This window comes from Gobio gobio (genome assembly GCF_949357685.1).
Source record: "Gobio gobio genome assembly, chromosome: 25".
NCBI lineage: Eukaryota > Metazoa > Chordata > Actinopteri > Cypriniformes > Gobionidae > Gobio > Gobio gobio.
In genome coordinates, this window is record NC_137121.1 from 13,452,785 (window position 1) to 13,467,917 (window position 15,133).

Here is a 15,133-nt window from a genome sequence, read left to right on the forward strand (position 1 = left end):
TTAGGCCTCATGTTTGTGTTTTTATCTGAGATCTTTATTTGGATATGTCTAATTCCAGGAGTGAAGTAAACAAAACCCACACATGCATGCTCATTTCTTAATTTTGAATGTGTTTTTGTTTCATATTATTTTTTAATAATAATTTGCAGCACACACTTTTCCTAAACATGAATTAAAACTTACATTAAGGTGACAAACAATTGTGTAATATATTTATTTTGAATATTTTTAATGTAAAAAAGGGATAGTTCACCCAAATATTTTTTGTCTTTGGGTAAACTATCCCTTAAGTAGGATACACATCATTAGGTTAATCAGATGCGCCATATCCCACTCTGAAATGTTTAACCCATAATTAGGGATAACAATGTACATTTAGTGCAGCATCTGTTTGCTCATCATTTCTCATTATGGCTTTGATTATAAAAGGCATCCACAAAGTTAACAATTGTAGGAAGATGGAGAATGTGTTATTAACACTTTCAGACTCCCAGGGAGCAATAACATTAACAGTAAGCAAAGAAATTGCTGAGACAATAAAGAATGGTGAGTAAAAAAAAAAGATTGGTTGCTTGATGATGATGGAATGACTTTTATTTTAATTGATTGAAATTCGTTTTTACAGATAAAAAATATGTAGCATATATAACAGATACTACACACTGACCATCATCTCTATCCCAGTGTCCCCCTCCACGTCCAGCATCTTTATCCCAGTGTCCCCCTCCATGTCCAGCATCTTTATCCCAGTGTCCCCCTCCACGTACAGCATCTCTATCCCAGTGTCCCCCTCCACGTCCAGCATCTTTATCCCAGTGTCCCCCTCCATGTCCAGCATCTTTATCCCAGTGTCGCCCTCCACGTCCAGCATCTTTATCCCAGTGTCCCCCTCATGTTACTCTGTCTCAGTGTCCCCCTCCACGTCCAGCATCTTTATCCCAGTGTCCCCCTCCATGTCCAGCATCTTTATCCCAGTGTCCCCCTCCACGTACAGCATCTCTATCCCAGTGTCCCCCTCATGTTACTCTGTCTCAGTGTCGCCCTCCACGTCCAGCATCTTTATCCCAGTGTCCCCCTCCATGTCCAGCATCTCTATCCCAGTGTCCCCCTCATGTTACTCTGTCTCAGTGTCCCACTCCAGTGATTACTCATCCAGCATCCCTTGTCGAGTGCCCTGTTGAAACAAGGAAAATAAATCTTACACAACAATCCTCACAAACACACCATCTTCAATCCCCTTCCATGCAGTCAGAATGTCAAGAAACCCAACAAGGTATGCACAAAACAACTAAATATCCAATATGTAAAGTTTATCTCTCACAATTATAAACTGTTGTTTTCATAGAATTCACACACAGGACCACACTGCTGCTTCTTGACCTCACACAAATGTATCTGCATCTGTACTATCGAAATAAAATCGTATTCTACAAAAAGCTTGAGCAAGCTTTCAAAGACAAAGGTTACAACATTAGCAATGAAAAACTGCGAAAGAAACTTGGAAACATGATAACGACCTACAAAAGGGCTAAAGATCGGTGTCGGTCAACAGGAGAGGGAAAAGTTACATGGGAGTATTACAAGGTTGGTGTGCTTTTTGTATCGAAATTACTGCAGAATTTACATTTAACATTTCTAAAGCATCTCTATTTACATTGTTTCACATGTTTTCTCAAAGCAAATGGAAGACTTATTTGGGAAATGTGGAGTTGGGAGTGCACCATCAGGCACAATATGCTCAACTCCTCTGTTCAACACTACCTCATCCCAGACAGTGCCGAAGTCCTCATTTGCACAGGCCTCAAGCTCCCAAGAACAGCCTCTCCAAGAAGAGCAACCAGGTCCCTCCACTGCTATGCCCTCCACAGAAACACACAGAAGAAGACAAACAAGATCCACATTCTGTGAAGTTTATGAAGCGCATTCAGAGAGGAGAACAGCTGCTCTAGAGTCACTAGTGCGGCCTGACTTAGAGCGCCGAAGAAGGCTTAAAGAGAGGCGGTGAAGGGCGTTTGAAAAAAAATCTCTTACCTGCCTTGGAGAAATAGTAGAACAGCTAAAAAAAAATCAGTAAATCCCAAGAAATGTTAATTGATATATTCAAAAATAAAGTTTAACTATGTAGTCCATTCCCATGTGTATCACATCATTTTTATTGCTCATCACATCATTATTATAACAACACAAAACATTCCTCCCTATGACAGTGGGTGACTGGCAGAATACTGTCAATCATTTGATATTAAGTGCTTAATATCATCCTGTACAATCCCATCCACTAGCTCACAAAACAGTCAAATAAAATAAAAATTGTTCTTAAGATAAGTTTAAACAAGTGTTCAAGGTAGAACAAGTCAATGTGATGTTTACAGGCGGCCACAGATTGCATATCTATAATGTGATGCATTATTGTGAATGTGGGCTTCTGGTGGGTATGGGTAATCCTCCATATCATCTGCCTGCTGATCCTCCTCAATGTGGTCATTGGATTCCAGGCAGATGTTATGAAGAATGCAACAGGCTGTGACTGTAGAAAAAAATGTTCTTCACTTTTTTCATGTGCAGACACCTGAGTCTCCTGAATCTTGATTTTAAAATTCCAAATGCATGCTCAATGACTACACGAGCAGAATTCAGTTTCCTATTGAACCATCTCTGCCTGACAGTCAAGTGGCCATTGTCTTCATTAGCTGAAGCAAAAGAGGGTATGCAGAATCTCCAATTATATGCATGCCCTCAGGAACCAGAGAATGTGGATCTTCCTCAAGAAGTCGGCCTACCTCTGACAAACGAAATGCCCTTGAATCATGCCAGCTACCGGGGTGACCCACATTGACATGACAGAACCGCCGCTGACTGTCACAGAATCCTGTAAGTATAACAGAATAGAACTGTTTCCTATTTATGTAGGCCACAGGATTCTCACAGTGTTTTTTTTACCATTATGGGAATGTGGCATCCATCAACTGCACAGACAGTTTTAGGACACCAGCTGTTTCAAATTCTAACTGGGATATATGCTAACAGGTAGCCTGGATGCCAGCCGAATTTAGCCCCGCCCACAAACTTTTTTGCTCGGGCAATTCGGTCTGGACTCGCTCCATAGAGGAGGAATTATGCCCGAACAGAAACTGTTCGGACCAATGAAATTGTCAGGGCGGGCTTTAGACGATGATGGACAGATGATCAACAGTAACGTAATCATCCACGTCATCGAAGGCTCTTGGGTTGAATTTGCTCTTATCCTAAACGGAGAACTTGTTCGTATATGCATTCACCTTCACTATTTCTCTCAGAAACGATGATCGTGTTGGTAAGTACTCTGTGTATCCTTCAATTATTTTATTACTGGCAAAGATCGTTTACACTCATCTTTTTCTTGTAACGTTACTTAATCCAGCGTGCGTGCAGACAGGGTTTCCAAGTTTTTTTGCAATGTCGCGCACAATTGCTACTCAAAACTATAGCCCAAAACAATAACTTTCCGGGGGGTTCTCCGGAAAAAAATGGCGTTTGGTTGGCAAAATATGTTATTTTGGCAAGGTTGCCAGCTAAAATTCGCATTCCTGGGTTTATATAATCACATAATTGTGGTCGCTTCAACCCGCAGACATGGAGAAAAACACAGACTTGGCAACACAGTGCAGTTGAGTTCTGTTGACATTTGACAACTAACGTTACGCGTCGCTCCGTTGCTCTGATTGGTTGTGGGTCTATCCAATTGAGGTCTTTCCTGGCTCGGTTGAAACACGCCCCATAATCAAAGCTCAATGGAGCGGTACCAGACTCATATTCTGACTAGAATTGAGTATGGCCACGCCAGGCTAGCTAACAGGATGTATATTGCTTGCTTCTGACACCATGTAGGCCTACATACCTCCACATGCCCTCTAGAAAGTCTGAAATGACTTTGAAACTCAGAAGGACTGTATATGGACCACATTCTCAACAAAGTGAGGAATTTTAGGGACATTCCTAAGAGAGAGAAAACAAATCTTGTGACCTCTCTCTCTCAAAAGCAACTTGCTATTGGCTAAATTTACGTTTTAAAGAAATCCTTTAAACCTTTCTTTTATTTGGTGCTGATCTGCAGTCTGGGCAGTTTATTTTTTTTACACGACATTAATTTAATTAGATGCAAGTTGCAATATACCACTCTAGATCAGATAGATTTATATCCCTACCATTTACTGAATAAGCCATTTTAAGTAGCTAATGACTGTTCACCTTCGGTGATTGTCCTCATCATAACCATCTTCGTGTAAAAACAGTGGTATTTCAACTGCATCCACTTCGTCTGCGATAAAGAAGGCGAGATCTCTTCCATTGCTGACGTTTGCAGTCCACAACACAGCGATTCAGAAAGTGTCCCGGCTTGCCTGCACTTTTTTCACTCCTCCCCTCACTGCAGCCGCCTACTCTCGCCTATTATTTCAGGCGAGGCGAGGCGAGGCGCATCTCAAACAAGCCTATTGGAAGACTAAAGGCATGCCGTGAAAATGGATAGAACCGTGTCTCCTTTTTATATACTTGCACTTTTATCTGCGTCAAATGGTACGTTGTTTGTATGTTTAAATATTATAAGAATTTTAAAACCTAATCTTTTTCAACGAGTAAATTCAAGATTAATGAAGACTCTGCAAAGTCTGCAGGACAGAGCACGACGGGCACAACCTAACGCACGTTTAAGATTTAAGGTTTCCAAGGTAATCCATGCATGACACGTAATGTGGCCCATTTACTAGTTGCCATTCGAACAGGGAAGATATCCGTCAAAAGGCAATTTTTTTTTAAAGATATGGCAGAACAAATATTTAACAATCGCAAGTAAATTTCTTAATAAAGGTAATTTTTCGTCTCAGTTTTTCTAAAACGAGAGAGATCTGCAATTTCTTTTTAATATCTAAGAAGATTAGCAAACAAGACACTAGCCAGATTTAAACTCCATTTGAGGTGGTTGGACATAACTCCGTTACATTTGTACTATCCCAGAATTGCGATGTTGACGATAGCGATGTTATTAACATAGGCCTATACCTTGTATGAATTCTCTGGACTAACCTTGAGAAAAAGGCGACTGCGAATTGTTCAGAAATTATGATGAAATTCGTTAGCTATGTGTGGCTGGAGGCAGGGGTGTGTTAATTGTGTCCAGCTGTGTGCCTGTTCTTAATGTCTGAATGTGTTTCGTAATCTTTTTGCTCACATTGTTTTGCTGTATAGTCGTTTGCAGTGTTAATTGTCCTACTCCACGTTGTTTATTTTAATAATTAAAAAAATGCCATTTTATATGAAAAAGTTAATAATTGCATTTTATTTAAAAAAATGTTTTTGTTTGTCTAGTATATTTTTTACTAGATCTGACAACATTTTTAGCTCTGGTATGTCAATGTGCCCCTCACATGTTACAGTGTACCCATATGGGGCATGTTACCATTCACTTCCATTCTTTCAGGTTAAACAAAGAAAAAGTAGGCCTATACACTTGAAACAAGATGAATAAAACAAGACCACGTATTTGTACTAGGTGTGTAAAAAACAAACAAACAAAAAAAACAAAAGCAAAAAAAAAACCTCTGAACCCCAAGTGGATTTACACAATCTGAGAAAGTCAAAAAATGTTAGGTTGTGCCCCGCTCCCCCTAATCATATCATTTTCATGCTGGATGAAAGTGAAAGTCATTGCCAAGATTCCTATATATATATATTTATATATATATATATATATATATATATATATATAATGTGGTAGAAATACATACTACTTATTCATAATAAAAATAATCAACAATAATCAATTTGTGTTTCAGGTTCAGGCCACTCTTTGTGGTTGCTTTCAACTTACATTAAGGGAGAAACACAATTTCCTGAATATAGTTACACAGCAGCTTTGGACGACATCACAGTTGGATACTATAATTCAAAGACATATATTTCAAGAGGGAATACGACGAATGAGGATGATGTGATTGATTCTAAATACTTAAAGGGTATAAGTGACTACATGAAGGAGTCCTTTTTGAGAAGATCTGCACTGTTAAGGCAAGACAGCCAAAATAACAGTAAGTATGTGTGACATCAATTAATGTTTTTAAAATGCATGAAATGCAATTCATACTGTACATATCCAGTTGCAAATACATGATGACCATATTTTTAATGTTTGATTTTAAATTGATTTTGGTTTTTAGGTGAAATCATTTGTGATATCAGAATTAAAAGAATAAAATGTTTTAATAGTTTGTCAATTTCGGCATAATCTTAATTATTTTTTCTTTTTTCAAATATATAACAAATATTAGTATCTGTGATTATTTGAGACACGTCGCTGACCTGCTCATACTTAAGAGCACCGCTTTGATGCAGACCTTGGAAATCTGTCAGCGACAAAAAAAAAAAATTGTGTGTAGTGTGAGCTTACCTTAAAGGGATAGTTCACCCGAAAATGAAAATTAGCCCATGATTTTCTCACCTTCAAGTTATCCTAGGTGTATATGACATTCTTCTTTCAGACAAATAAAATCAGAGTTATATAAAAAAAATCAGAGTTATATAAAAAAAATGTCCTGAATCTTCCAAGCTTTATAATGGCAGTGAATGGCTGTTCCTGTTTTGAAGTCCATAAAAGTGCATCTATCCATCATAAATGTACTCCACGTGGCTCCAGGGGGGTTAATGATATTTATAAAAATGTTTTTAAATTAATTTGGATGTGTACACAATACACTAAAGGTGTAGAGGAATTATGTTGATTTTACAGTGACAATGTTAGAGATATCAAATTTGCTAAACAAAGCGTGTAAGATGAAGGAGGCCAGTCTATGACAATCTTCTCCCTCATTTCCCTCACAGGTCTGGATGTTTATCAGACTCAGGTTGTCTGTGAGCTGCTGGATCCTAACAATACTGGAAAGATGATTATAAAGGATGCGGCCAGAGGCGCCACCACCGATGAGCTCTGTTACTTTAACAACACTTTTACTTATAAAGTGATTTTAAATATTACACAAGATGAGCTCAAACCTGAACTGGAAGAATTTAAGTGGGAATTGAGACACACGTTTTACCCAGTTTGTATAAAAACTCTCAAGAATTTCCTTGAAAAGAGATATCATCAAATTAATAGAAAAAGTACGTACTCATGGTCACCTCTTAAAGGGATAGTTGAATAATGAAAATTAGCCCATAATTTACTCACCCTCAAGTCATCCTAGGTGTAAATTACATTCTTCTTTCAGACGAATAAAATCGGAGTTATATTACAAAAGTCCAGGCTAATCCAAGCATTAGAATTTGATTAATAGTTGCTCTGTTTTTGAAGTCCATAAAAAGTGCATCTGCCCATCAAATAACATGCTCCACGCGGCTCCGGGGTGTTAATAAAGGCCTTCTGAAGCGAATTGACGCGTTTGTGTAAGAAAAATATCCATATTTAAAACTTTATAAAGTAAACTTTCGGCCGACCGCCTTCCCTGTTCAATTTATGAAAAAATTGTTAAAAGTTCCCCTGCCGATCGAAAGACTAACGCGACCAGGTAGGCTCGTCATGACGTCACATACGCATCTTGAGTTTCACTTTCAACATTCAACACTTTTCCACGGAAGGCGGTCGGCCGAAAGTTTACTTGGTAAAGTTTTGAATATGGATATTTTTCTTACACAAACGCGTCGATTCGCTTCAGAAGGTTTTTATTAACACCCCGGAGCCGCGTGGAGCATGTTATTTGATGGGCAGATGCACTTTTTATGGACTTCAAAAACAGAGCAACTATTAATCAAATTCTAATGCTTGGATTAGCCTGGACTTTTGTAATATAACTCCGATTTTATTCGTCTGAAAGAATGTGTCACAGGGTGTTTTGGTGTTGGTTCATGTTTTCACATTTGTTTTCCCATTACCTTGCTTCCTGGTTTTGTCATGTGTTTCATTGTCATGTGATTCCCATGCACTCATGTGTTGTGTCATGTCATTGGCTAATTGTCTCATCACTGTTCACAGGTGTCACTTGTCTTGTCATTAGTCTGTGTATTTAAGCCGTCATGTTTGCCGTGTGTCCTTGTCTGTTATTGTCGTTGTAACCCACTTGTTGGTGAGTGCTTTTCATAGCCAAGTCCTTGTCCTTGTTTTTGTTTAAGTCAAGTCTTTGTTTTATGGTTTTGATTTATGTTAAGATTTCTGTTGAATAAACTGCACTTGGGTTCTCAACTTGCCTCTTCAGTGGATAATTGTTACAGAATAACAGACCGTCAACCATGTACCCAGCAGTTTCTCTCCTGCGCCTACGCCAAGACCAGCATCCCATTGAGAAGGACTTTTGGGGTACATGAAGGCCACACCTCTGTGGCCCCTTGAACTGCCGTTGCCGCCATGGCCGTCCACGGCCCCTGATCCGCCATGGCCGTCCACGGCCCCTGATCCGCCATGGCCGTCCACGGCCCCGTCCACGGCCCCTGATCCGCCATGGCCGTCCACGGCCCCTGATCCGCCATGGCCGTCCACGGCCCCTGATCCGTCAGGGGCCGCCCATAGAGGGGGGGGATCTGTCACAGGGTGTTTTGGTGTTTGTTCATGTTTTCACGTTTGTTTTCCCATTACCTTGCTTCCTGGTTTTGTCATGTGTTTCATTGTCATGTGTTTCCCATGCCCTCATGTGTTGTGTCATGTCATTGGCTAATTGTCTCATCACTGTTCACAGGTGTCACTTGTCTTGTCATTAGTCTGTGTATTTAAGCCCTCATGTTTGCCTTGTGTCCTTGTCTGTTATTGATGTTGTAACCACTGTTGGTGAGTTTTGTGGCAAAGTCATAGTAAGGCCCAATCCCATTTCTACCCCTTAGCCCTTCTCTTTCCCCTACCCCTTCGTTTTGCGCGTTCACGTGAAGGGGTAGGGGTGTCTCCATTCTTTTTTTGGCTGGAGTGGTAGGGGTAAGGCCAGATAGCCCTTCAAACAAAGATTTTTCAGGACCACACTTCGAACGAAGGGGTATGAGGAGTTTCCCTTCACAGACTACCGTGCTGCATAGAATGTGTGTATGTTGCCACTCGGGAACGATCACTGCATGTCGCCTGGCTGCCGTTTCTCCGTAGCTTGCTAAATGCACTATTTGCGGGATTTTAACACATATTAATAATAATTAAAAAATATATATCTGGTCATCCTTCATAACGCAGTCAATATTTACAATACATATCATCTGTAAACTCTCGCGTTACCAAAGCAACGACTGACTTGACGTATAACGTATGAACATTATCGCAGCACCACAGTAGATAACGAAACCATATCCGTACCGGGCTACCGGCTGGCTCGGATCAGCACGGAATGGAACGGTTAATAAACAAAGAGAACAGTTTGGTCCAATGGAAAAGCGGCTTCACTAGTCTTGTATGTTCTGTATCATTCTGTATCATCTTAGGAAACTCTGGCTCATATGTTTTTGAACTGAAATCGAGCGACATTTTATTAAGTCCAAATACAGCGCAAAACTCTGTTGGGAGTGAGTAATTTGTTAAATGTGCTCGTGCCTGATTTCTGTTAGATATAGCCTACGCACTTCATTGCTGTTCATACTGGTTAAATGTCACAGGATTTTATAATAAAAGAAACGGGGTATGATGAGGTGTAATGGTATAGTAGTGGTGTCCCATTTCTTAGGGGAATATTTTCACCCCTACGCCTTGGCACTCTGTTTCAAGGGGCAAGGGGAACTGGTAGGTGTAGGGGTAGGGGAAGGCGAAGGGGTATAAAATAGAATTGGGATTGGGCCTTAGTCAAGGTCCAAGTCAAGTCATGTTGTTCAGTTTAATTAAGCCTAGCCATGTCTTTTATTTTTGTTTAGCCAAATCTTTGTTTTATGTTTTGCTATGTTGGATGAATAAAAGCTGCACTTGGGTCTAAATACTTGCCTCATCAGTGGAAGTGTTACAGAATGTCATACACCTAGGATGACTTGAGGGTTAGTAAATTATGGGCTAATTTTCATTTTTGGGTGACCTATCCCTTTAATTCCCTACATTTGTTCTATGCAGAATTAAAAATAAACTTAAATGTGACCCATGTACGTTCTCTGAATCACCTTTTTGTTTTTCTACAGTAACGCCCAAAATCACAATCCAGAAAGCGTTTCGTGTGAGTTGTTTGGCAACAGGATTTTATCCTCGTCACATCAACCTGACCCTGTTGAGAGATGGGCAGCCTGTATCTGATCATGAGATCACTGGAGGAGATCTGCTGCCCAATGGTGACGGGACGTACCAGATGAGGAAGAGTCTGGAGATCAGTGCAGACAAACACACATACACATGCTCTGCCACACACCTGGACGACAAACTGATCATTGAATTAGGTAATGAGCTTTTACACAAACAGAATGTATCATCTTAATGTTTTGATCTTATTCTAAATGCTTCCTCTTTTAGAAAATGAACCTTCCAGACATCACATTGTGGCTGTTGCTGTTGCTGTCCTGGCATTGGTATGCACGATATCTGTTTTTGCAGTTGTGTGGATTGGAAGGCAAGCAGGAAGACAGTTGGGGATTGCACTGAATGCTGGTGAATGTTATTGACCGCTACAGAACTCTGGTCAGGGAGTCAGAGTCATCAGATTGAATTCGGCCGTTTATTGTACAAGATTTAAATGACCATATACACATTAGTGTAGTTGAGGTAGTTTCAGAAATAAATAAAATAAAACAAATAAATATAGACTATCTGCATAAGGTTATAAGTAAATGGCAGCCTCAATAATACACTCCACATAATGCACTGATACATAAATAACCGAGAAATATATTAGCATGAATCTGCAATCTTAACAAACTGTAAAGTGCAATGAAATTGACAGAACCAACAAAATATCGATTATCTAGAAATTGAACTGGATAAATAAATAAAAACCATTTTAAATAAGCAGTTCAAAACAGTAACATGACTTTACAAAATTACACAAACAAAACAACATGAATACAATAAATAAAACTATTTACAAATAGGCCTAATGTGAAATTTTATAATTGTATTTAATATTTTCACAAGTGTATACTATATAAATAACTTTTTTTTTTACTTCAAATGTTTTGTTACGTTTTTGCTTGAAAATAACACTTACGATCTTGTTATTTTGCATTTTAAGCATGTGTTTAAGTATGTGTATTCTGCACTTGTATATTTGTTGAAAGAGTAATTGTTTAGGTTTTTATATTTATAGTTAAGATGTGTGGTAATCACTGCGTTGTGACAATCCCGCACCCTGTTGAGGCCCTGTTATAAAGCACATGCAAACAGTATTACTTTAATTTAACATGAATAGATAGTATGTTACTACCTTGAAAGCGATAACGATGTTTCTTTTGATATTTGACGATAATGGCGCTCTCCTCTCGGTTACGTTCTTCACAAAGTAATTGCGGCGCGCGCCACCAAGTAGAGTCAGCGTATCTCACAGCGCCATCTGCTGGTGAAAATAATCTCTACATGATTGCTCCTATAACCAGCAGGTTGCTGTATGTTGGTTGGGCGCCTTTTTGCAATGTATCTGCGGGTTGTTTTGAACGAGCTATAAAAGGGGAACATCCTCATTCCGCTCCTCGATCGATAAACAATCAAATTACACTTCAAATAATTTTCCCCCAAAGTTGATTTCTGTCATTGTAGGCAGTTTTTATCAGGATTATTTCAATGCAAGTGTTTGTTTTTAAATAAATTTAGTTTTAGTTAGTTATTTGATGCTATAAAAACGGGGGGTGTGACGTCATGATTGATGGCTTCTCTGAGCACTAACAGACTTTTTGGGAGGAGATTGGAGCTTGAGCTTTAATTTCTACATTTCCATAACATGTTTATTTCACACCAACATAATGAATTGTTCTTCATCTGCGAGAGTGTGGGCGGGCTTTTGATATTGCGTCTCTACTTCCTGCTCTCTACTGCGCAGACTTGGTCCCAAATCTGTGCATGATGTCAGTGCCATATTCGGACCTCCGGAGGCTTCAATTACTTCAGCAGAAGAGAATGAAGTCGCATCGTCCATATTTTTTTACGGTCTATGGTTTACAGGCATGCGCTGCTGCTCCTCTCAGCCATTCACTGAACAGGGTAGACACAGAGAGAGATGTGGCAGCAGGGGGAAAGCAAGACCTCGCGCTCGCAGGACCGTACTGGTGACATCTGTAAAATAGCTGACGTTTATCCAAAAAGTCGCTTTTTTTTTTTTTTAATCGCTAAGTTAGCAACACTGGGAGGTGGCGCTTATGGAGCAGAATACTGTGGTTACCATGGTTACCCCTGTACACAAAGCAGCAAGCCCGACTTCCTGTTTCTACTCCTAACAGAGAGGAAAAGAAGGCAACCAGGCTATTTCAAACGTTTTCAAACAGCCATTCAGATTTCTGTATTCGCTTTAGTGTTTATCAAACAAATCCAAATATTTAAATAGGCCTACTTAAATACTTTGTTTTTACACTTATAAAGTGCTTTGCATTTTAATCTGGACTAAAACATGCCAGAACAGTATCTATTCTCTATTATTATAATTATTTTGAATATACAATTCTCTAGTGTAATGTAAATAACCCACTGGCAGGTGTTTTGCGTTATTAAAGCCTTAATTCACTAAATGTTGTTACATTTATCTAAAAGCAATCGTTAAAACCATTAAAAAGTGTGCATAAGTAAAGATATCTTCATATTATATCTTGAAAGATAAATATATTAAGTAAGAAAATTTGGTCAAACAATAAGGTGTGTGTGTGTGTGTGTGTGTGTGTGTGTGTGTGTGTGTGTTGGGGTGGTTAGATGAAACAGGTAGTGGGGGGATTTCCCTTTTTGGAAATCTGCTTAGGGCCCCCAAAATGTTAGGGCCGGCACTGCGAAATGTTGCACTTTTAGGTAATAACTTTATAAACATGAACAATACGAGCCGTGATGCTAGCGGGCCGTATTTAAGCTGTGAAATTTAAGCAGAGACACATTTTCACACAAGTAGCACAATTTACCTGGATTCACTTTATATTTTTGTAGTCTATTTTGTTAAAAGTACACTGTACAAAAGTACATACTGGCAGTTTATGACAGATATTATCTAGTCATTTTACGGACATTTCCGTTAACCAACACATCATAATGCAAAATACAGGTAATACACCAGTCAAAAATAAATTTGGAAGATTCCATTGAATTAATACAGTTATTGTGCCCTATTTTTACAGAATCTTTTTTGAGATTGTATACTAAGATACCACACTTTTCTAAGATTCCAAAATGTAGATAAAATATCTACAATGTGATAAACTGACAATTTACGACTGATCTATAAAAAATAATTTCAGTGTTATTAACCCCGTTTTATCATAATTTATTGTGACTGAACAAACAGGATAAAGCTATATGCACGTGTTTATCATATCACATTTTGCACATTCATCTTATTTGCTTTGATTTTGAAATTACCGTTAAGAATCTGTCTGCCTACATTTCATGTTTGACTGTCATAACATTTGATATTTTTTGTAACATTCCATGTCACTTTTAACTTTGGTATTTGGTTTTTATGTAATTTTATTTTCAATAATTATTACTATCCTAAAACAAAATGTGTTATGCATAGTGACTTATTAGATCAGATCTAGGGTAATTGGGACACTTTTTTCCATTGAGATGACTTGGAAAAAGTGTCCCAATCACCCTGAATTCACCCTACTGAACTTATTTGGAAGTAGCTATCACTATAGCTACTTTTAGTCGTATACCTTCCTTGACTTTCGTCTGAATGCTCTTGTCTTTGGTGTTCACTTGTTTAGCCAACAGCTATTATAAAAATATGATGGTATTGCTGTTCAGATTATTTGCAAATTAAACATTTACATCAAATATTGCCTATATTTGTTCCTGTAATTCTTGTTTATTTCAACATTGTAAAATGTTTCCATGTAGCACTTGGTAATAACATTGAAAATAACTAAGGAATACTTCCTATTGGGTTAACAAGGGTTTAAATCATTAAAAAAAAGTAGGCCATATAAATATAAAAAAGTTTCTCAATCTTATGATCACGTGATCGTAGCTACTTAAGCTAGCCTACTTAGTGAGGGAATTTCACTTTCGTTCCGACCCTTCGAAGTGCTTTAAAAAGGCGCAAAAATGCTGTCTTTTTGTTTTCAAATTCAGAAAGCTTAGTTTTCATCACTGACATGTAGGCTACAGCACAGGATATTAACAGAGGTGGACAAAGTACACAACTCTATTACTTGAGTAAAAGTACTATTGGTCAAATATTACTCCGTTACAAGTGAAAGTTCTAAAAACAGATTTTTACTTAAGTAAAAGTACAGAAGTATTTGTTTTTAAAAGTACTTAAGTATCAAAAGTAAATTTCCTTTTTTATGTCAATGCATTATTTTATTATTGTTGTATAAATGCACATTATGCCACCAAGGTGGTTTAAGCCAGTCAGTGATGCTCCATCCGACATGCTAGCATACGACTACCTTAAACTCATTTCTTTACATTTGTATAGTGTTGTAACTTACAAGTATTGAAATGTTCAATTTCTTGTATAAAAGTTAAAAAGCTCTTTACAAAGCTGCTGTCACTTTAAAGCTGAATGCATGGACCCTATACACTGATACGCATCCAATATTCTCCCAACTGTTTACTCTTCTCTTTCTCTCAGACATTTACATTTTTTAACATTTTATGAGACCTGCATCAAAGTGTATGCCAACTAAACTAATCTTTAATTTTTTGAGAAAACTGAAACATACTTTTTAATTATGGCCATGGATGCACACACTGTGCCAAGGAACCGTCTTCTTCCATTTTGCTATAAACTGACCAGTGTTCAAAAAATGTTGGGAAACTTCACATGACCCTATACAAGAGTGATTACGGATAGGCTGTCTGCAAAAAAAATAAAAAAATAAACTTTTAAAGAAGAGAAAAATCATCCACTGACTTTTAAAGCTGCTACAGAAATGACTTTCGACTTTGATAGAAATGTAGTGGAGTAAAAAGTACGATATTTGTCTTTCAAATGTAGTGAAGTTAAAGTAAAAGTATCCCTAAAAAATAATACTCCAGTAAAGTACAGATACTCAAAAAGTGTACTTAAGTAGAGTACTCAAGTAAATGTAC

At 38.2% G+C, this 15,133-nt stretch overlaps 1 protein-coding gene and 1 pseudogene across 2 annotated transcripts; one reads left to right on the forward strand and one right to left on the reverse strand.

Moving 5' to 3' along the window:
• Positions 1-2,502: 2,502 nt before the first annotated feature.
• On the reverse strand, positions 2,503-4,458 carry LOC307121823 (putative nuclease HARBI1; annotated as a pseudogene). Its single transcript has 3 exons — positions 4,445-4,458; positions 4,253-4,329; positions 2,503-2,966 (listed from the first exon to the last, which is right to left on the reverse strand). The product of its transcript is annotated as a putative nuclease HARBI1 (transcript).
• LOC307121431 (major histocompatibility complex class I-related gene protein-like) lies at positions 4,431-13,880 on the forward strand. The gene is made up of 5 exons (XM_079809021.1): positions 4,431-4,554; positions 5,811-6,062; positions 6,853-7,131; positions 10,096-10,347; positions 10,421-13,880. Exons 1-5 carry the CDS (start codon positions 4,500-4,502, stop codon positions 10,567-10,569), a joined length of 987 nt encoding a protein of 328 aa, XP_079665147.1. The 5' UTR covers positions 4,431-4,499; the 3' UTR covers positions 10,570-13,880.
• The last annotated feature ends 1,253 nt before the right edge of the window (positions 13,881-15,133 follow it).

Bases quoted from the DNA above. Each gene is read 5' to 3' on its own strand.
- LOC307121431 (XM_079809021.1), top strand. From the start codon at position 4,500: ATGGATAGAACCGTGTCTCCTTTTTATATACTTGCACTTTTATCTGCG. The intron at 4,555-5,810 runs GTACGTTGTTTG...TTTGTGTTTCAG, and splicing joins ACTTTTATCTGCGTCAAATG to GTTCAGGCCACTCTTTGTGG. The intron at 10,348-10,420 runs GTAATGAGCTTT...TTCCTCTTTTAG, and splicing joins CAAACTGATCATTGAATTAG to AAAATGAACCTTCCAGACAT.